This window comes from Empidonax traillii, unplaced genomic scaffold, assembly GCF_003031625.1.
Source record: "Empidonax traillii isolate 1590-97213 ecotype Southwest subspecies unplaced genomic scaffold, ASM303162v1 scaffold21:size2437335, whole genome shotgun sequence".
NCBI lineage: Eukaryota > Metazoa > Chordata > Aves > Passeriformes > Tyrannidae > Empidonax > Empidonax traillii.
Window position 1 is genome coordinate 1,483,269 of NW_020955214.1, and position 22,061 is coordinate 1,505,329.

Here is a 22,061-nt window from a genome sequence, read left to right on the forward strand (position 1 = left end):
CAAAGCAGAGACATAAGGGGCTAAGACAGTACGCACTATTAACCGTACAGAAGGCAAGGCAGAAAAGTTAATGTAATCCCAGTTGTGAAATTTGCAGAAATATGGACCCAGTGACAAAGGAAATTTGTGGGCTGCACATTGAAGCCCCTTCCAGACTGACATAAGACAGGTAAAAACAGACTTAATCAGTCAGTCCAATGGCTAAAGCATGGCTTGTGATAGGGAAGAGCACGTGAAATTTTTCCATATTGGCTTTTTTTAAATGTTTTACCTAAAGTATAAAGCTTTTTTGCATTGTTCTGTGCACAAGGAAATGTTTTTTTATTCCACACGCAGAACTTCACTACAGACATCCACAATTTCTTCACCACAGATTTCCATAAAATCATGCTGGAAATTGTTGTTAACAGAAAAATAAAGATCTTGACAAACTTCGCTAAAAATAGAGAAACAGTTCTGAAATACTAACATACACTAAACAGAAAAAAAACAAAACAAAACAAACACACCACCAAAACAGGCAAATAGCAAACTTAAGACTCCTGTTGCTCAGATAAGACCTAAATATTCTCTCAGAATGATCATTTGGAAGCTTCACCAGAAATACATTCTCAAGTAGATTTTGATGTTTTGATCAAAGACTGACATATAAGCCTACCAAGAATTCTTCCATCATATTAAAACTTTTGGAGAAGTTCAAAACCAGGGCAAATTGCCTTTCCCACTGCATTTTCCTCTATGCTGCCTTCATATAGCCTTGGGGAGCAGTACAAAAGCTCATCTTCTGCTCACTGTGCCAAGGCCAGTCCTTCAAGATCTCTGAAGAGAAGCTGCGGTCCCTGTGCGGCTTTTTGTGGTTCTCAGTGAGCAAAGATATGCAGCCAGCATGTTGTCCTGTGCCATCTGCTGCTCTAAACCCTACTCCATGCTAAAGTTGAGCACTTCAAGGGAAATCCAGCTTCTCTGAGGTCTGAAGGAGTTTTTGTCACTGGTGTGGCTGCACCAGGACATCACTCTTTTAACTCTGTGAAGTTAAAAGAAGTCCTCTGTGCTTTGCAGGTTTCATTTTCTGTCTGCCCCTGGGACAACAAATCACATCATTGTTTCAGTAGTTTTAAGCCCCAGGGATGCTCTGAAGCACTTGCTTTGTCAGGGCAGGACAGTGCAATACGTGGTTCAATGAAGCATCAGGGGTACCTGACCTGGGGTAGCCTCGGTGGTCTCTGGAACAAGAGGCTGGGAATAAAGGGAACAGGGAACCCCAAAACAGCCATATTTTTCTGCATGTGCCCGGAGCCAAACCAAGGGTCATCTTTGGGCCAGAGCAGAAACTCCCACCTCCCTACTTCTGAGTGCACTGAGGCACTTTGAGGATGTCTGGGACGTCAGGGAGGACTGCCAAAGGAGGAGCATTTGCATTCACAGCACAGGTCATACGCACATGGAGCTTTGCTTTCCTTTTATCTTCTAGACTGCAAATGAATAAGCATTTAAGCACATTTGTTATTTAAGTAAGGCCAAAAAGGGAACATAATTACTATGAAAACCACTGCACTGTGAAACCTCTAACATTTAAATCCAGCTATTCACCTTAAAGAGTTTCATCTCATTATTCTTCCAGGAGTTAAAAAGGGGGAAGTGAGTACTGCAGAAGGCAGCTGTGGTGGCACATAATTCTGTGCTAGAAGAACTCCTCAGTAACCCCTGCAATACATTTTGTTAACACCTACATGCCATCCTCCCTTGTAATTTTCTCCTTCACCACTTGATTCCTCTTCGAGCATCTGAAGAGGCTGCCTGACTTTAATCAAAGAAATGTTTCATAACATTTCCAGAGGATGTCAGAGTACTCTTAACTCCTTTAGTGTCTTTCAAGAGCTGACGTGCTGCTGTGACCATCCTCCAGCTCACAGCCCTCAGAAAAGCCAGGAAAGCTCTCTTTGGTAAGGAGTTATGTATTGCATGTTCAACCCAGTGTGCCTGTTCAACCAGGGTTGCCCAAGCTGGTGTTCTCCATGCCAGAACCTCCTTCCAGAACCAACATCTGCTGAGACCCATCACCATCAGGCTGCCTGGGACAGGGAGAGTAACACTTTCTGCTCTGAGCTGGGGTGAAATGGATTAGAAATGCTGCTGTGACATAGCTAAAAGTAATACCTCACAGAAAGACAGGTGATATTCAAAGGCTGATAGCAAAATCTGACTCTTCTCTCAGACACTCCAGGTGCTTCACTGCAGAACTGGTGAAAGAGGGAATCTGACCTCTTCATATAAGTGGCAGTCAACAAATGATGCTAATCAGCCTGGCAGTCAAGAAATGCTGAATGCCACCCTGGATATTGCCTAATGCTGCCTCTGCCAGGGAAGCAGAGGGAAGCAGCAGAGTTCTGGAGGAGCCACAGGACTGTGAAAAATAGATCACTCTGTTACATAAAGTCCACATTCGACTGTTCAAGGTTTATGTCTACTTGATGCATTCAAGCCCCAGGTTAGAACACTGCTTAACTCTGTGCCCAGCTCAGAGCCAGCTGTGAATTTGGAGGCGGCACCTCTGAGCTATCCCCAGTCACAACAGGAGTACATGGAGTAATCGAGCACAGCTGCAGACCTGATTCCTAATTTGTCACACAAGGTCAAGATACGGCAACACTTCAGACTGTTTCAAGCAATGCTTGTGTTCCTTGCCTGTACATTGTATATTCTTACAGAAAATGGACCTACAGGCAAATGTACAAACAGCAGCTGTTGTGTGCTCAGCAGGAGTCCAGGCACCAGCAAACACAGGGCCGTGCAGACACAGAGCTTGAGAGATGTGGTCCGTGGCCCTCCTACTTTATTCTACACGAATGCAATTCACATAATCAGAAGTAATAGGCAGCTCAATTTAGTGAGTCAGTCGCTGCTCAGACACCCCGCAGAGGCTGTCCCTGCCCTCTCTCACCAGGGACACACTGACACTGTGTGGCACTGCGTCCTAGCTCTGGTCCCACAGTCCAGCTGGGAACTGGGTGCTTTGCTGCACTCAGACATGGTGTCCCAGTACTGAAGCCAGCTCAGAGACCCTGATGCAAATACATGCTTCCAGCTGTGTCATGTTCCTTGACTGCATGCAAATCAACTGAACATGCCCAAGCAGGCTCATAGCCACAGATGCTTCCATGTAGCCCAAAGGAAAGAAATCAGTTAGGACAGGGCTACATGGACAATGTGTGCAGCTCAGGAATGAGATCTTCCCCAAATGCTCTTTGGAAGCAAGATAGTGAGCAAGACACACACCAGGTGAACTGTGGTAGCAGCAAACTCCCCTCTTACCACTGTCATTCCCATCAGGCTTTCTCCATTATAAGATGGGAGCCCAGGAGAAATGGTGACTGTGAGCAAACTGCCAGCACAGCAGCCCTTAACCTGCACAAGTGAGGCAGGCAGGAGTAGGCCAAGGGCACATGGCTGATCTCCAAGTTCCCACATGATTTAGGATGGGCACCTTGGTTTAGATGCCATCAGTTTGCAGCAACATGATCTGCCTATACCATAGGTCTTGCTACAACTACAGGTGATAAAGCAACATAACAGGCAGCTTAGCAGCCCTTGTTTCCAGAGGCACCAATAGCCACTAACCCTGCAAAAGCCAGCCCAGTGTATTTTAATTCTAGAAATGCATTGCAGGTGGCACTCCCCTTGGATAGCACAAGAGTTGTGTTAAATAAATTGTGCTAGTCATCGCAGGCCACAGCCAAAGGGGCTGCTGAGTCAGCCAACCCAGCATCAGTTCCTCTCTACTCTTTGCCCTTCTGAAATGCAGTAAATAAAACCTGTTCCACTGCCAGCTTTCAGAGGTTGAAAGTACTCTGCAGAAAATCTGCACCAATATTGCTTTCACTTTAATATATTTCCTGTTTTTTCCCCAGGGGGATCTGAGGGTCACTCCACACCACAGAGATCTGTGCTCACAGGAACACAGGCATTTAGCAGAGCTGGTCAGGGTATTCCAGCTGGGCAACTCACCCCTTAGAGGAGCTCTCAAACAACACTACAATGAAGAGCTATGGAAATCTGGGGAGCGACAGCATGAATCGCAGGTGTTTGAGAGTCAAAGAAGAGAAAAATGGTTCTGGTATCCCCACTGACTTTGCAGTTCCCTTTGAGGAAACCATTATTACCACAACCAAGAGAATAAATTTTAAATTGAAAGAGACCTGTGACCCCTCATGGACACGTAAACAGGCAGGATCAAATTTGAGGCAATGTTTTGACTCTTCAGCTAAACTACTTCACATGCAATTCATTTCCTCCTCCCTGGCCCACAGATTCACACAGCAAACAGCTCTGCTTTTCCTGCTCAGAGCTCCATTCTAATTAGCTGTGGGCTACAGGGAGACCACTACAGCTACACCACCATAAACTGGTGTAAGGGAAGGGAGAACCAGACCCTTTGTCTTTAAAAGCTCAGCACTGGCCTTACTCATTTGCATGGCCAGTATCTTCCCACTTAATCCTCTCCACTGTAATTCACAGAAGTAAATACTCTGCAGATGTAGTATCTAAATTTGGCCACTATTTTTTTAAAATATGCATACAGTCACCATTATTAATTCAAACGCAGTCTTTATTCTGATATTTTTAAAGAGGCAATAGCTGCAGCCTGCATTAAAAATACCTTTCACACTGTAAAAAACAAAGAAAACACTACAGATAGTGGAGGCAACACCACAGACTACAACTTTTCTAGAATCACACACCAGTTTCCCTGATCATAGTAACTCTTTTGAACCCTCACACAATCCAGGGATCTGCACACTGTTTCCAGCTCCCCTTCACAGAACACATGGTAATAGCGGTGGAAAACAGGACTGAGTTCTTGGGATTCCTTGGAGTCAGCTGGAACCAAAATTGTATTAACACCTTCCTCTTTCTTTTTAGTACCACCTTTCAGGTGCCAGGGAACCAGCAAATCTTGAGACTGAAAGGAGGTTCGGTTAGTATGAACAGGCAGTCTGGAGTCTGCTCCCACTGGCCTTGCATTGCAGCCTTCGTCCTTCAAGTCATTAATGAGTTGGTCAAAACATGCTGAGTCTTGGTTGCTGCTTCCAGGCACTTGATCAGTAAGCAGTCTCTGGGTTGTGCCAGTATTGATTTCCTTTTCTTTGCCTTTACTACCATTCTTTTCCTTAAGGTATTTAGACTTCTGGTTTTTGTATTCTTGTTCCATTGCCCAGACATAAATGAGTGCCATTCCACCAGGTCTAAGAAGCCGGGCTAGTTCACGGATAGTAGCCAGTCTCCTCTCCTGGAAAGGAAAAGCAGAAATGTGAAGCTAGTACATAAACAAAAAGTAAGGAGAATGGCATCAACTCATCCTTACTGTTCCCCCAAGATACAATCAAAATTAAAAGTAATGGATATTTTCCCCTGCTCATTTTCATTCATTATACAGTCCATCATTATGTGCAAGCCAAGACATTTTTCTAAAGACAGTTCTCACTGAAACACAACTTCTTCACTGAAAGGGTGGTCAAGCATTGGAACAAGGTGCCCAGGGCAGTGGTGGAGTCATCATCCCTGGAGGTATTTAAAAGACGTGTATGTAGATGTGGCAGTTAGTGACACGGTCTAGTGCTGGACTTGGCAGCGCTGGATTAGATGATCTAAAGGTCTTTTTCAACTTAAAGGATTTTATTATTCTCTTTTCATTTGAAAATAGTCCTGTGCAAAGCATCACAGTCCATCTGAAAATGACACATTCCTCTTCAATAAAGTTATTCATTATTTAAAATCCCAGATTCAAATCTACCAAGCCTGATGATGCACACCCTAAGTTTGCAGCTGAAGAAGTCAGATTTACAGCTTAAACACAGGTCCTCTGACCACCCAAACAAACATACGTCAGCATTCTCCAAAACAGACTTCTTTTGACTTTTTTATACTGGATTTGGAAACATTTGCTGCATTTCTGGTATTGAGAGATCTGTGGGGCCCCCTAAGGTGGCTTCATGGTCTAGAAGCTTGTTACCATCATGCAGTTCCTGCCAGGAGAACTTTGCATAGCCCAGAGATAAGGCAGACTAGTGAGTAGTGTCCCTTTCATTCAGAGATTGAAAATGAATGCACAGAGGCAAAAAAACCAAAACTACAAGATCTGCCCAAGAGCCAAAGATCTGAGCCAGGAAGAAATACAGCTCCTGACTCCCAAAGCAGAGCCCCCTTCTCCTATGTCATTAATTGTAAGCAGACCAAAATGAAACACAACCATTTAGACCAAAGCACCAGGAGGAGCAAGGACACCTGATAAGGAGAGAGAGAATGGGAACAGAAAAGTCTAAGAAGAAGCAGTAGCATAGCAGCTTAACTCTGCTCTGACAGCTGCTTACACTGAATGCAAACCTTCAACTTCTTCCCATTTTGGTCTTCCCTTTTGCTTACATTGTAGTATTAGCAGCTCTGCACAGCAGTACAGCAGCACAGTGGAGCACAGGGAGGGGTGACTTACTGCTGTTGAGAAATGGTGTATTACAGCAATAGAGATGCAGGCGTCACAGGAGCCACTGCGCATTGGCACCGACAGGGCATCACAGACAAAAGCCTGGAAGTGCTTTTCTCCACAAATATCCACCAGGTTTCTGCTGCGATCACAGCCAACCTAGAACAGAAAGTGTTTCATTAAGCTTTTTGTAAGAGGATAATTACAAGACTGGAAAATGATTTTTACTTGATGTAGAGTCATCACAGTCTCCTACTGAGGGAACACATTTTAGTTTGAAATCAAAACAAGAGCAAGAGTGAGAAAATAGCCTTAAGAGGCTGGATAGCAGACAGCTCATTATACCACCCTGATTTTGAACCAGCGTAAGATGTCCCAGGTTTCAACCTAACTTTTCTTCAAAACTAATTCAAGGTATCTTGAAATCAGCAAAATGAGAGGTGACCTAACCTCAGTATTTTCTTTCCATTTCAATTGCCATTTGTTAACTTGACAACATTTGAAGCACTAAAGTACTGCACTGACAAAAGCCAATCTACAAGTGCAAATGACCATCTGGTGACATTGGAGGCATCACTAAAGTATGTCATACAGTGTCACTGATCACAACCAGGTTTTCTTGCTTCAGTGTAAGTAAGGAAGTGCTCAGACACAGGCTTCTTACCCCCTAGTATCATGATCCATAAAAATTTTAAACACATGATTTTCCAAGGTTCTGTACAGTTCAGATAAAATGACCCCTAGAAACCATTTCAAAACACCTCATAAAACATCTGGGTTTTGGCCCTTTAAACTTTGCCCAGTGTCCATGTCAAAGACAGTAAAACTTATCATCTTTGAAAAATCAGCATATAGAAGAGGTTTTTTTACATGCTTGCAAAAACCCAATAAATTCAAACTGATCAATACTCCTTCTAATAGAAAGAAATAGAGTGAGGCATGCACTATACTCATTTTCCCATCTGCCATGCACACTGAATACTCTAACCAAAGCCCTGCTACCAGGTTGTATATCAAACTCTGCTTGTATAATATTACATTTATTTTTGTTTTCAATGACCAGCAACAAGTAAATAGCAGTGAACAGGTTCAGAATCCTAAATAATTACTGCTGACAGTGTTTATTGCATTCAATATTGAAAGAATACTAAACCACCTTTGATGCAAGAAGAATAACAAACAACTTGTTCTGCTTAATCAACCCAGCAGAGACAACAGTACTGCTAAAACTAAAAACCTCTTTTCAAGTGATTAAAATATATTTATTTTCCATCATAATTTTTCATTTTATTAGTTCAAATAATTTTCTTTCAGCCTACCCTCACAGTTTTGAAGAAAACTAGAATTCTGTTCCAGTCTTATGTCCTGAAGGCTTCCACGTGAGCTACTTTCTAGTCAGGTCCCTGACTTTTGATCCAAAATAAATGAAACAGTTGTGAAAATGCCAACCTGACAACACAAGATAATCCTCTGCAAAAATAGCCCTATGAGTATGTACACACTGTCCTGCCAATTAGCAATAAAAAGACCTGAAAAGATCAGTCCTAGCATTGCTTTCTTCCCATGTATTTTTTGGCCTCTCACATTTACTGAAGCATTGAGTGAATAGAGTTGCTCATGAATAAAAAAAAAAAGAGACTCCTGTTTACTTGAAAGTAAACATAAATCCCCATCACTTCACACTGGAAGCCAACTAAGTGCCTTTAAATTACTCTGGCAACCTGCATGTTAGCGATTGCACACCTCATTACTGGTGCCTTTAACTACTTCTGCAATTAAAACATTAGCTTGTAGTACTTAATAATAAAACTCAAAGGACTGAATTCACTGCTGGTAGAAAGAGGGAGAAGAATACTTGCAGCTTCCACTGACAGCAAGCTTTCCCAGGAAGAATTGCTTTGGCCCTCCGCATCTATAATGAAAACAGGTTGGATAATGGAACGCAATCCCCTGTTCCCAAAATGACCTTGAAAAGGACTACCACGTATGTTGATGAAATCCAATGAAATCAGAATGAGAACAAAGGCATGACTGCCAAAATGCAAAGTCCTCATTTGCATCTAAATTATATCAAATATTATGAAGTCAGGCTTACTTGTATTGTCATACTTACTAAAGCCAATGTACATCCACAGCCAAAAGATGCTGTTTCGCAATGAAAATGGAGACCTTGAAATAGATGCCTTTGAATGCACAGCTGCTCTAAAAGAGGTATATTAGGCTAAAACTTTATGTGCTTTTAAATGTAAACATGATAATAGGTGCTATGCATAGGTGTATAAATGGTGAACACAGGGAGTCACCACAGAAGCCTGGTGCAGAAGCTAGGCAAATTTAGAATTGTTTTACTAGTATTATCTCTGCATAATGTTTTAAAATAGTTATAATCACCACATTCCTGCATTTTCTGGCTTACAAGGGACATGCATTCACTAAAACCCAAAATACATTGGTTTCAGTAACTTAGAAAACAATAAGCTATCAAAAAACAGATAACTTTAGTGGTGCAATGCCAGCTTACAGCTGGAAAATGAGCCTATCTGTGGTTTTTATGAGTACAGAAAACATTTACAGCCAGGGTCAGAGATCCCAAGCTCAGCTTTTCCCAATTCCGTTACTAACTGATTTCTACATTCTAAAGCACGCAGAATGTTTGATGTGATGAAGCTTCATTTACAGAAAAGAGTTCAAAAGACTGTTTTAATTAACAACAGGTTTATTTTTCTCTCTCTAATTAAATATGTGTTCAAACATTTAAAAAAAAATCTCAAAATATAACTGGAAAGCTTTAATTTTTGCCAGTTCATATCTCTAATTTTGATGCTCAGCACAGGATATTTATTGTCCCTGCTGATATCTTCTCCAGAAGAGTGGAGAAAGCTAGATGAATTACTATTAGTTCAGTGTCCAAACCCAACCAAATCTAGTACCTCTCTTGGTGAGCCAAGTTGTACACATTTCTACAGTTCTCTATTTCTTATTATCTATGAGTCTTCTCAGTCATTTCTTATACCTGTTTTCCCAGTTTTCCAAATCAAATTCCTGCTGAGTCCCACCAATTTCTCATATATATCTCAAATAGCATGGCTGACTATTCATCTGAATCTAACTCTTAGAGAGTCCACCTCTCAGCAAGTTGCTCTGCACTTTTTAGTATTTCCCCAAAGGAAGCTGGTTTCTCAGGCTTCTCTGATTTTTCTCCATGCATCCATTCCCACATTCCTGCTTTTTTGGGAAGTATCACCACCCCTGTCTTCACTGCTTTCAGTGATATGGACAACAGCACACAGGAGCACGAGAATGGCCACTGAAACCTGTTTACTGTGGCTGAAATCCACTTGGATTTCAGGCACTGATTTTCATTGTATCTTCATCCAGCACTTATATTAAGGCAGGAAATATTAGTATAGAGGCCTGTAACTGTAAGTAGAAGCCCAGCAAACACAAAACCTAGGAAAGAGGCAAAGGCATGTCATCATTCTGGCATACCACACCCACTCTGAGCATGCTGGGTAACACAAACCTTGAGACAATAAAAATATCGAAAAAGCTCAAGAGAAAAGAGGAGAAAGGAGTGAGACACAAATGTAACACCTGTGAGCTGTTTGAGTTTGCAGCAGCCCTGTACTGCCTTCCTGGGAATGGATAACACAGGTGGATGCTGTGTTATCTGCTCTTTCATGTTTCCAGGCACCTTCACTGTTTCATCCAGGAGTAGCTAAAGTAAATTTTATAAAATCTATTTAACACAATGGTTTGAAATAGATCATTAGGGAGAAAAACACACTAAATAAATAGCTTGCTTTGTAATGGTGCTGCAAATCTGCAAAAGATAAATCCTCTTGGAAACTTAAACACAGGTAAAGACAGGTCAAAGTTGCCCACCATTATATTTTTTCTTTCTACATTATCTCATTATAACTAACTCAACCTGGTAGAATTAGTTCATTTAAGTATCTGGAAACCTGATTTATTCAGCACGTTAGAAAGTGATGAAGAAAACAACATCCAATTCTGAAATCCAGCGACCGAATGGAATTATGTGGCTCCCCAGAGAAATACCTCAGCTATAACTAATAGCATGAGAACCTCAAGGAACCAAATTACATTCCAGCAAACACACACACACACACACACGTAGAAAAAGAGACGCCAGCACAACCACAGCAAGACAGACAAATCTCCTTGCTCCAATTGGTCTGAGTCAGGCTTTTAGCATTCCTTTCACGTAGTGTTTTGGTTTTCCATTGCATATAGCCAGGGTGTCTCTGGAAACAAAGCGCTATGTCTAAGACACGCAGTTCATTTCTCAATGACAAAGCAACAGAACCAAGCTGAGCGACTCAGCTTTCATTCTGGGTTTATGTTGCTGCTGCCCAGTTCCTTCTGAGCTCTCTTCCCAGATCTCTCATCAATTTAATGACTGCTATCCATTGAGAGAAAAGGGCAGGAAAGGTTCCTCTGTCTTGCCCTTCAGTTGCTAAGATATGGTTAACTTGCTCCAGGTATACCTTTACCAATTAGTTCTGTCCTTCCTGCTTTTACTTTCTACTAAGAAAGTACTATCTTCTAACAAGACCTTGGGAGAGAAATCTGTTCTTAATTAGTATGAACCCAGTGCAGCTAAAACCCACCCAACATTATGCAACCATACCACAGCAAATATTAATCCTCTCTCTTCCCCACACTCTGGAAAAATCAAATTCTTATATATTTCCAGTGGATCCCAGTTTGGGACAATAATGCAGAAAACAGAGATGCACACCTCGCAGAAAAAGGCTGTCTTACAAGGTCCTGTGAAATATAAACTATATTACCAATTACCTTTCAATGGCACACACTTCAGAAATAGGAACATCTGTATTAAAACAAATGATTTTGGCTCCTGCATAGCCATAATTTTTTTCCTAGCATCATTGTTCTGTCAAGGAGAGCAATCTCTTTACATATAAAGAAAGAATATCTACCCAATGGCATTTTCAGTTGTTTGCAACTGGATTTCCCACCAGTTTATCTGTTCAATTAAAAAGGCAAACCACAAATTTGAAAGGTTTCAGTGTCTTTCACTCACACCCGAGCCCTGTGAGGATGCTGAACATTTTTTCAGGGATTTACACATCACCACACCTACCTGAACACTGGAAACTGAGAGACAAAGCTAAAGCTCATAAAAATTGATGAGATCCTTATAATAATGTCAACTGGGTCTGGAATGAAACCTTTGCGGTAACGGGGGAATGGTTAAGGCTGAGACATAACATTCCATAAAAGCCCTGCTTACAGATATGAATATTAAGCTTGAAAGCACTTAAATAAAATCTGTTAAAGTAATTCTCCCAAATGAGGCTGGTTGGGGAGAGAATTGTGGAAAAACAACCCTAAAGCTATCTCTGAAACTATATTAAATTCAACCTTTCTCCAGTCTTTGTCTTAGCTACATCAGACATGGATTCCATCTCTAACTCAAACATTCTTAATCTGAATTTATTTGTCATGAAATTGCTGCTCTTTATTGCTGCTCTCTCACTGTGCCATTACGGCACTGTCACTTTTGTTGAGCCTAGCTGGACTCGTGCATTTCATTGTCACACAAGGATACTCAAATAGATAAGGCTGCATGTAATCATCCAAAGAAACTGAAGCAAATACAATAGCACAGGCCACAGCGGAGATATTTTCAGACAGTGCCTGATTTTAAAACCATCAAGAGAGCTACCTTAGCTTTGATCTACCATTAGCACTGCTACTTAAAGCATAAAAGCATAAAGTAACCTTTAAAGCATATTGCTTGCCTTCAGGAAGTGCTCGCCTCAGGTTTTCAGTATTTCTGAGTCAAACACCCCAAGCTACAGAGCTGTGCCGAAAGTGCTCTACCCAACTCCTAAATAATTCCTAATTTCACAGCACGGCTTTATTGCTTCTTTCCCAGTAGGATCTAGGCTAAGAGCTCCAGTACACTGTGCACAAAAAAGAGATGCAGAACTGATTATGTTTATGCCTGGATTTTATGCTTCCAAGTAAAAAGGAGTAAATGAGGGAGAAAACTGATGTTCTACATCTAGAGAGCATTCCCTTTATCCCAATGATGCATCTGATACATAAAACATATTCTGTAATCTCTCATCCTCAGCTCCACGCCTAACCCATGGTAAATGGAAGTAACAGTATTTGAGATATCTTGCCAAAAGTTTAAAAAAATCTGTAAACACAATATACACTGGGTTTTCCTTAACCACACTTTAGCTGCCACAGAAGAATAAATCTAGTAGAAAGAAGGAGTTACATCCATCCTCCTGAGACTGTGCTGACTTGCAGATGAAAATAAGCAAACGTGAAGTCTAAAGTCTGTCTCCACCAAGAACAACTACTTGTCACCAGTGGAAAATATAATGTTGAGGGAGGCCAACTGAATGAAGCAGTTCCCAGATTCTGTTTTTCAGCTGTCTGAACTGCTTCTTTAAAAGTTTCCTCCCTTTCACTATTATTTTTCATGTTTTGTCTTTCTCCTGCAGACACATAAGGAATGAGGTAAATCTGAAAGCAATAGAGGAAAGGGGCTGGATTTCCTTTGACTGCCAGCTGATGTGATCTTTCTTTCCCTTAGCTGGTTAACTGTGGGCTCCAAAAAACAGACTGGTGCTGGCAGTTTTGGAACACAGCACCTTGCAATGATTTCACCTTAAAAGTCTACCACAAACCTCCACAAGTGCAATTTACCAAATTCATTCTAGGACCAGCTGATCTTCATGGTACCCTGATAAAAGTTGTTCTTCTCTAGTTAGGTTTGCTGATTATTTTTTATAGGAGTCAGGAGTGAAAGACTGAAAGGTACTGAACATTAATAATTATATGCAGGCTACAGCAGTCAGGCATAAACATACCTACTTATAAATTGGTTGATGTTATTCTAGCCTATAAGAATGGTAAGGGAAATAAATCCATTACTAATACAGACAGGGTTGTAAATAACAACTTACATTTTTAGGTGAATATAAATAGCAGGAGATAAATTCCTGAAACAGACAAACAACTCCAAGTTTTATTATCAATAATGAATGCTTTGCTCTACATAGAAGTTTTCAAGACTGATGGATTTCAAAGTGTTTCCCAGTACAAGCAAGTGAAAAAAATCAGACAGTTCTGGAACAGGGGAGAGCAGATACCATGATGCACACTCCTCTGAGATTTTTTTTGGGTTAAAACAACAGGAAGTTTGACTTTATTTCTTCCAAAAAGTCTTCGAAATATTTGCAATAAAAACTATCTCTTGGCTCATATTTCTATGTGCTTCATCTCTCCCTGACAGGAACGGAGAAGAGTAAAACTGGACTAAGTACATACTGTGAGACAGGGAAAGAGAGAACATGAACAAGAACAATGTCAGAACTGCCTAAGAATGAAGAAAAGGGAGTGAGAGAAAGACCACAACTCTGTACCGAAGTTTAGACTTCCCAGTGAATTTTATGTTGGCATATTGACTGGGCCTATGCACAGAGACAGAGGCGTCATTCACAAATGAGACATGCCACCAGGCCAAAGGGAACTGAAGAGGATACATGAAAAATAGTGCTGCCTATGGAGATTTCAGGGACATGTAGATTGCGTTACCTGCGCATCAACCAAGTGAAAATGTTGGAAGCATTCAAATTGCCCAACCATTTTCCCTTTTAACACGTTTATTCAACAACAAAAGGCTAAACCATCTGTTACAATTTTTCAATCCACTGCATCCATTACTATTTTTTTATTAACACATTTTGAATTGCAAAGCAAAAGTGGCTTTGAAAAAAAGAAAAGGGTAATGCACATAATGAATGCATGTGGAAACCTAACACAACTAGTAATTGATCTTGGACCAGGAAACAGCTTTCTGTTCTTGGCATTCTTCCCACAACTGAACCTCCAACATGCTACAACTGCATGACAGAATAAACACTAGAACTAATGAAAGGAACTGATAGTAGCTACTACTTACCATGTACAAATCCTCACTGATGCCTAGATATTTCCCATTACCACAACCAATATCAGCAACTATTGATCCTGTTGGCAGGGACGTGAGAAACTCTACAATTCGGGGCCATGGGCTATGCCTGGTACTGCTGAAGTGTGTGGCAATCTCTTCATACACCTTGTGTACATATTCTTGCTCCAGCTTCGAGGCCTCCATCTCATTGTGGGGAAATGAAGGTTGTACCAGTCTTTGCTGTCCTTTCTGGCTGTCACAGACAGATGGGTAAACTAGATATAGCAACAGTTAAAGAATATTAATTTTTTTAAGTGCTTCCTTATGGGTTTAGCGTACTTAGCAAAATAAAATGAAAAGTGAAATATTAAAATGCAAAAAAATGCTTCATTCCTCCTTTTACCTTTTAAAAACGGAAATGCAGGTCAAACTGCACAAGTGTTTGATGACCTGAAAACAAGCCCACATGTACCAGATGCTGTCTGCAGTGATCATTAATCCTGCTATGTTAATGTTTTCAGAACTGAGACTGTGTCCCCAATGCCAAAGATCATGACATCATTGCAACTCAGCCTGTGAAATTCTGTTCTGAGGGCACAAATGGACTTCAGTTCTATGTAATCATTGAGCCACCTGTCTATTATTATCTGTACTGCCCTAAGGCACTTACATGGCTCTATCACTGCAGATCTGTCTGCTTCTCCTTCTCTAATGTACTTACTTTCAGAAAATTACAGACCCACTCAAAAAAACAATCAAACTGAGGTAAACCTGAAGAACAGTAGTTACTTCTATTCTGTTACATTATTTAAACATTTGAAGTGTCAATGAAATGCAAGATTCCAGATTACTTGCCTGGTTCTGGAGCAAGCCAACTGCCTTCCTGTATAGACAAATTCCAGCAACCACATGAATGCAACCAACTCAAGCCATACAGCATGCCTAACCCTGAGCCATCCAGGAATGGCTTACAAAGACTGCCAAAACTACCCAAAGGAATAAACAGATTTGCTCAAACCAGAAAAAGCTTATGTATTGGTGATAAATAACAATTTTGACTTGAGGACTGCCTCAAGACACTTACTGCAATTGCAAGGGCTTCTCCTCACTTTCCTGAATGTAAATGATGTCCTTGTTTCCCTTCGATTTAATGTTATATCTCCAACATCAGCAGTGATTGTTCCAACTTTTTGCCCAAGCTCAGATGCTTGAATGATATCATATTTTCGGGGTGTGATCCTAAAATAAAGTAATACAAAATAAAGGAATAATTCAATTTGCATCAGAAAAAAACCCAATCCATCCTTGTAAGAAGGCAATTCTTGCACATTAGGACAAATGTGATTACAACATGCTATTTAACATACTGCTGCTTCTCAGTTTTCTACTTATTCAATTTTAGACATAAAAGAGCTAACACAAACTAATGACATTAATTAAAGCGTTGTTTAATTGTAAGTAATTACATTTCCTTTTCCTCCCTCCCTTTTCTTCCATCAAATTTGATTGTTTATTTGTCTAGGACTTAATTTTTTTTATATATTTACTTTTGTCCTGGTGTTGTCTGGGATAGAGCTAATTTCCTTCCTAATATCTGTGCTAACAGTAGCAGTGTTGTCTTTTGGACTTAGTATGAGAATAATGTTGAAAAAACACCGATGGTGTAGCTGTTTCTCAGTAGTGCTTACTCTAAGTAAGGACATCTCCGTTTCCCATGCTCAGCCAGAGAGCACAGGACCAAGAAGCTGGGAGGGAGCCTATCCAGGACAGCTGACCCAAACTGGGGATATTCCATAACCACAGAGTGTCCTGCTTTGTATACAAACTGGGGGGAGTTGGCTGGGAGGCACCCATTGCTGCATGGGACACGCTGGGCATTAGTCAGTGGGTGGTGAGCAACTGCACTGGGCATCACTTGTTTCACTCGGTTTTCATTCCTCTCTCTCTCTCCCTTTCATTACCATTACCAGCATTTTTATTATTATCATTGTGAGTGTCATTATTGTATTTTACTTTGTTTCAATTATTAAACTGTTCTTATCTCAACCCACAGAATTTACTTTTTCCCTCCAATTCTCCCCATCAGGGTGGGGGGAGTAAGCAAGCAACTGAGTGGTAATTAGTTGCCAGCTGAGGTTAAACCATGACAATGTGACATAAAAATATGTATGGTAAAGACAGAATACACTACTAAAATGGTGGCTATGGGTAAAAAAGCATAGAATTGGCTGAGGTGTACATTAGCAGATTGAAGTTTCTTATTGCAAATGGGCCTCTCAAATGAATTCTGCTTTATAACAGAATTGCTTTTCCATTTATTGACAGCACAAAATGCAAAGAATTAAGCTCTTGGGAGATCTATTAAACTGCTTAAAGGGAGAATTTCTGTTGTAGATCTTTCTTGAGCAAAATCTACCTAGCAAGCGAGCAAACTGGAAACAGAGCTTCTTAAGCTACTTCTGCGTTTGGCATGGATCTTGAAGGAACACAAAAATATTTTTTCACATATAAAATTAATAAAATTAAAGTGATTTGGAACTCTCTAATTTTATGAAGAGGTTTACATTATGAAAAAGTACCAAAGCCAAGAATTTTTAATAGCTCTCCAAATGGATCTCTCTCAAAGTTGAGAAGTGGAAAATGAGAAAGTAAAATGAGAAACACAACATGTGAAGAGAAGAGAAATGGCTGCATTTACATGTAACTTCCCATCACTTGCAGATGAGAAAAAGAGGATACTCTTGGAACAAAATGGAAACTCTTCAGGGAAATAGCTCAGCACTTCAAAGCTGTTACTATCACACTGAAACGCTTCCTGAACTTAGTTATCAAGGAGATTACTGCAGAAATTTCATGGAAGAAAAAAAAAACAACCAAGCAAATCATCTCTAAGGAATTGGCCTCCCAGTGAAGCCCCTTCAAAACTGCTGACTTCCAAGTAACTGACTCTCAGCAGGACAAACTCTCAGCATAAAACTGACTTCCATATTAGTTAGCTGAGTTAAACCCTCTTAGGTTGAACAAAAAGGTGTCTGACATTTTTATAAAGGTGAGCACTCAATTTCATCTCAAATTTCTACCGGATCTTTTTCGCAGGTCACATGAAACTGTCAACCAGTGCCTGTACTTAACCAAGAACTACCCAAATGCCAAGAAGACAGCCTGCAGCCTGATCAGAATTCCTGTATTTTGCTGTATGCCAGCTATCCTGTTGCAGGAAAGCTGATCTCTCAAGCAGTACCAGGGAAAAAGAGTGCAGGTCCTTTCTGTCTGGAAGTCAGGAAGCAGCATATTGATGCTCCATACAGATGTTGTAAAAAGGAGACATTGAACAGCTCAAAGAATGGAAATCTCCCAAGGTAGCCACGGAAAGAATGGGATCTAATATCAGCAGATAATGAAGCTATGATGAATTAATCAGCTGAGGATGCCCAAGACTCCCTCGATAGTAGAACTTCAAATCCTGAGTTAGCAGATTTTCTTTTTGGTTTTCTTTTGTACCTGCATCAATAAGATAAGCATAATATTTACAGAAATTAAGTCTTATTTTTCAAGATTCTGGTTTCAACCAAAATAATTTCCTTCTACCTATACTACAAGCAAGAACTCTGGATAAACACTAGGCTAAAAATAGGATTCCCAATGTCAAAAATAAAATGCTCCACACCCTCTTGCTTGGCACAGAGTGGTTTTACTATTGCAGTGTCAGGAATGGAGTGTTACCAGGTTACCCAACTAAAACCAAAACTCACTGGAAAAAAAACAAAAAACATCACAAATGAATGTCGTCAGAATTTTACTTTCACCTATGAGACAAAAAGAGCATACATCTTTTGTCCTCTTTGATGACACTGTATAGCTCATTTCTAAATCATATGTTTCTCTTTCAGGGAGAACTGACTAAAAATCCTTTTTCTGTGCACTTTGTTAACAGGATCAAAACTAAAGTCTCTAATTCCTTGCTATATATGTATACACATTGAAAACATTTCCAGAATAATTTCAAAACTGACTCTTTTGCTCTCTAATTTGATTTCTGTGGTATAGATAAAAGGCATCACAACTGATCTTGAACACCTTTTGACATTATGCGTGCAAGTGAAATAACTACACTTTCTTGCTGGATGATTAATCTTATTGATTGCAATACTATGTTCCACTAGCTTGATGGAAAGGTTATTCCTACTGAGTATCTTGACCCACTACTGCTTTTAAAAATAGACAGAAAAAGTATTCTAAGGAAAAGTGGGCAAGCAGTGGGACAGGAGTCACTTATATGTAAGTAGAAATATCTGGGATCTTCATTTCAAATGTAGTTTGTCGTTGGTTCTCAAAAGACAACCATCACTTGAAGGTACAAGTGAGTTAAGCAATAATCTCATTCCAATTCTTAATAGGTAGGTACACTATCCCAACTTGAATGCCTGCTGGCAAGTACTGCAAGGGCTAGGCATGCATCCTTCTGCCTCCTGGGAGTGTGGCTGCCCAGGACCAGCTTGGAAGGAGCAGAGCTGGTAGCCTTGGAAAAAGCTGAGGCCTCAGCAAATGCAAGCCCTCCTTCCCCTGGGAGCTCTATAAAAATGAACAATGTAAAGGTTATCAGGGAGTTCATACTCATCCTTCTTCATGATACCAATTAACCAGTAAAATTAAAAGGCAGAAAATTTTCTGCCAATAAAAGGATGTGATGTTTAATTTACACAGGATGTAATTAGTGTCTCCAATTGACTGCTGAACCAGTGACAGCTTGGGTCAAACAAAGGAAGAAATGTTTACCATGGGCATTTCTGTCCAATATGAGGGTTTCCATATTCTCCCGAAGTGCATTACTGTCACTCTTAAATCTTGCCAAGGTTTTAGCCTTTTTGCCAATTTCAGCACTCCTATTTTAAGTATCTCCCAGCGGTGCACAATTTAAAAAGCATGTATTTAAATTCTATAATAGGCAAAACATCAAGACATATTTCAAGAGATCTCTTTCCAGGACCCCAGACCTGCTCAGTACAATGCAATCTTAGCAGCAGCTAAAGTGTCCCTAGAGTAGCTGGGAAAAGCTCAGGATGACCACCCTCCCTCATGCTCTCTGTGTAAGAGAAGTCACTCTCCTAAACCAGCCCCTCTCTGAAGCCTTTGGCATATGTGACCCAATGGGAAAAGCTGTGAGCTGAAAAGAGAGAAAGGAAAAGATGAAGGTAATTGCACCAAAATCAATTCTTTGCCAGCTCAGAGTTATTAAGAACTTACACACTGCTGACATAAGAGAGAGAGAGATTTCCCAGTGAAACTTCACTTGTGACAGCAGCAGTAAACTGCACCTCTGGGACTGGCAATCAGCTGCCTAAATCCCCAAGTTTTACAGTTTAACCTGAGCAGCAAGTGAGCAGTGGAGTCAATATGTATATTAATTATAAAACTTGACTTGATTTCTTTCAGAGCAATTTTAAATAAAGAATGTCATTAACAAAGCAAACAAAGAATGTCATTAACAAAGCAAACAAACAACATTTATTATTCTTCTATTATCAGCAATGCAGGGACTTTTACCCATGTGTCCACAGGTATCTGGATTCTCCAGTCATCACCAATAAACTGCATCGGGGCAGCAAAATTGCCACTGTATGGCCATCAGGGTGTTTGAAATCCATCACAATCTAAAAAGAAACAAAATCAGTCCCTGTGAATAAGCGTGACTTATAGAGCTTCATATACGTGTCAGGTATTCTCAAGTCCAAGCTTCGTTTGCCTCTCTAACGTGTTCAACTGAATACCGCTACAGAACAGCTGCATATTTCCTAGGGATGCAAAAGTCTCCAGGTTTCCTGGCCTAAAGATCTCTCCCATTCAGCACCATGTCAGGTATCTCAGGCAGTCCAAAGATATGCACATATAATTAACATTTTATATATATAAAAAAATTTCTTTTCACAGTAAAAACATTTTTTCTGGGAACACAGTAGCACAGTTTAATCTCTAGAGTATCTGAGAGTGAGGAAAGGATTACTACCCCGCAACTTAAGGCAACTGCATAAGAGGAAGAGGGGGCTCATTTGCTGTATCTAAGACCATCAGCTACTGTGTTTTTGTGATGTCTATGCAGAGAGACAAGATCCTCCGCAGGGCTGTTCATCCTAGTGTAAAATGTAGAGCTAAGTGATGTGGAACGACCCTATGCCCTCTGGAAATGCTTATCCATTCCCAGCAGACTGAGCTGAGACAATTAACTCTGTAGATACATAACACTTATATAAGCAGTATTAGGTGAGAGAAATAATTTCCAACTTGCACACATTCTTGGAGGTTTGCAGCACAACAAGCACATGTAGTCCCTAAAGATCCTGGCTAACATGCCAACTACCAGACCATCCTTTTATTATTTGCCATCTGGCTTCTAGCCATGGCAATATATGGAGGTAACGCTTTCAGCTTTATTCTAATTTCACAGCCCAGATGGCAGTGGTACATTTTGCTTTTGCTTGGGCTAGGAATGTTATCCTTTTACATTTCCCAAATGAGAGAAACTCTTGCTGTGGAAAATAAGGAGCAGGTCATTTAAGCAAGCCAAACAAGTCACAGAAGACTTACTGAGAAAGAAAAGTGGTCAAAAACGATTCAAGTCAGCAGTTCCTGGTGCACTGGAGAATTAGCACCATGAAAGTGCTGCCACCTGATTTGTAACCTTCTAAGTATGCAATTTAAAAGCAGACTTACTACAGTATGTCAGATTGAAACAAATTGAGCAGTTCTGCTTCTGCATACAGATGCGTTTAACAAAGAGAAAACAGTGGTGCAATGATCAGTCATTCAGCACAAAAACACAGCAAGACAGAGACTGAATAAGCAAGACTTTTAAACACTACAAATTGCCACTTACAACAATTACTATTTAATGTTGTGCACATTCAAGCAAACCACAAGGGCATTTACATTTTTAGGAAAAAAAATTATTTATGCTGTAGTACCGCTCACAAAGAGTGACACAGCTTCTCCTGTTGGGCTATCGAAATTAAAGGCAAGAAGTGGCAAGGGTGGTAAACAGCAGGTTTGAAAGGGGTGGAGAGATATGGGGGAAGAGGAATAAAGCACAACTATAAGCTCTGATTATGAAACACTTCAATAGCTACAAAATAGATGAATGGCAGCCACTTGCTACTGTACTCCTTCCCTTGCACTTCGCAATTTCTAGGTAACCTCAAAAAAGCATGGGGTGAAAAAGGAGAAAACACAGTGGTTTTACAAATCTGATGGGGAGGTTGTCCCATAAAGCACAAGGAGCAGCAACTTTCTGTAAAAAGATGTAGCTGTTTGGCAAGGCAAATAAACCAGAAGATAACTAATCAGGACCAACAGGCAAGGAAAGGAAAAGCATGGAAAGAAAAGAAATGGGGAGTGAAGTGGTGGGATGAAATGGGTGAGATGATATCTCAGTCTGTCTTTTGCCTCTCTGGCTCACTGTTGCTGGGACAGATGTGAGGGGACAAGATAGTATGGCAAAATAAACTGAACACAAGTATGTCCAGGTTCCTTCCTGGAGGCTCCACTAACCCACTGTCCATCATTCTGCGTCAGTAGTAGCTACAAAGTTTGGTTTTTGCAGATGATACTCAAGAACTGCATTTT

At 40.5% G+C, this 22,061-nt stretch overlaps 1 protein-coding gene across 4 annotated transcripts in view; it reads right to left on the reverse strand.

The window, feature by feature from the left end:
- Nucleotides 1-4,583: 4,583 nt before the first annotated feature.
- Nucleotides 4,584-22,061, reverse strand: part of ALKBH8 (alkB homolog 8, tRNA methyltransferase) — a 49,038-nt gene continuing 31,560 nt past the window's right edge. For all 4 annotated transcript variants that reach the window (XM_027900415.1, XM_027900421.1, XM_027900400.1 and 1 more), the window contains 5 exons: nucleotides 19,989-20,095; nucleotides 15,529-15,683; nucleotides 14,454-14,719; nucleotides 6,488-6,637; nucleotides 4,584-5,287 (listed from right to left, as the gene is read on the reverse strand). In XM_027900415.1, coding sequence (XP_027756216.1) covers nucleotides 4,715-5,287; nucleotides 6,488-6,637; nucleotides 14,454-14,719; nucleotides 15,529-15,683; nucleotides 19,989-20,095 — 1,251 coding nt within the window. In that variant the 3' untranslated portion in view covers nucleotides 4,584-4,714. The remainder of the gene's footprint in view (nucleotides 5,288-6,487; nucleotides 6,638-14,453; nucleotides 14,720-15,528; nucleotides 15,684-19,988; nucleotides 20,096-22,061) is intronic.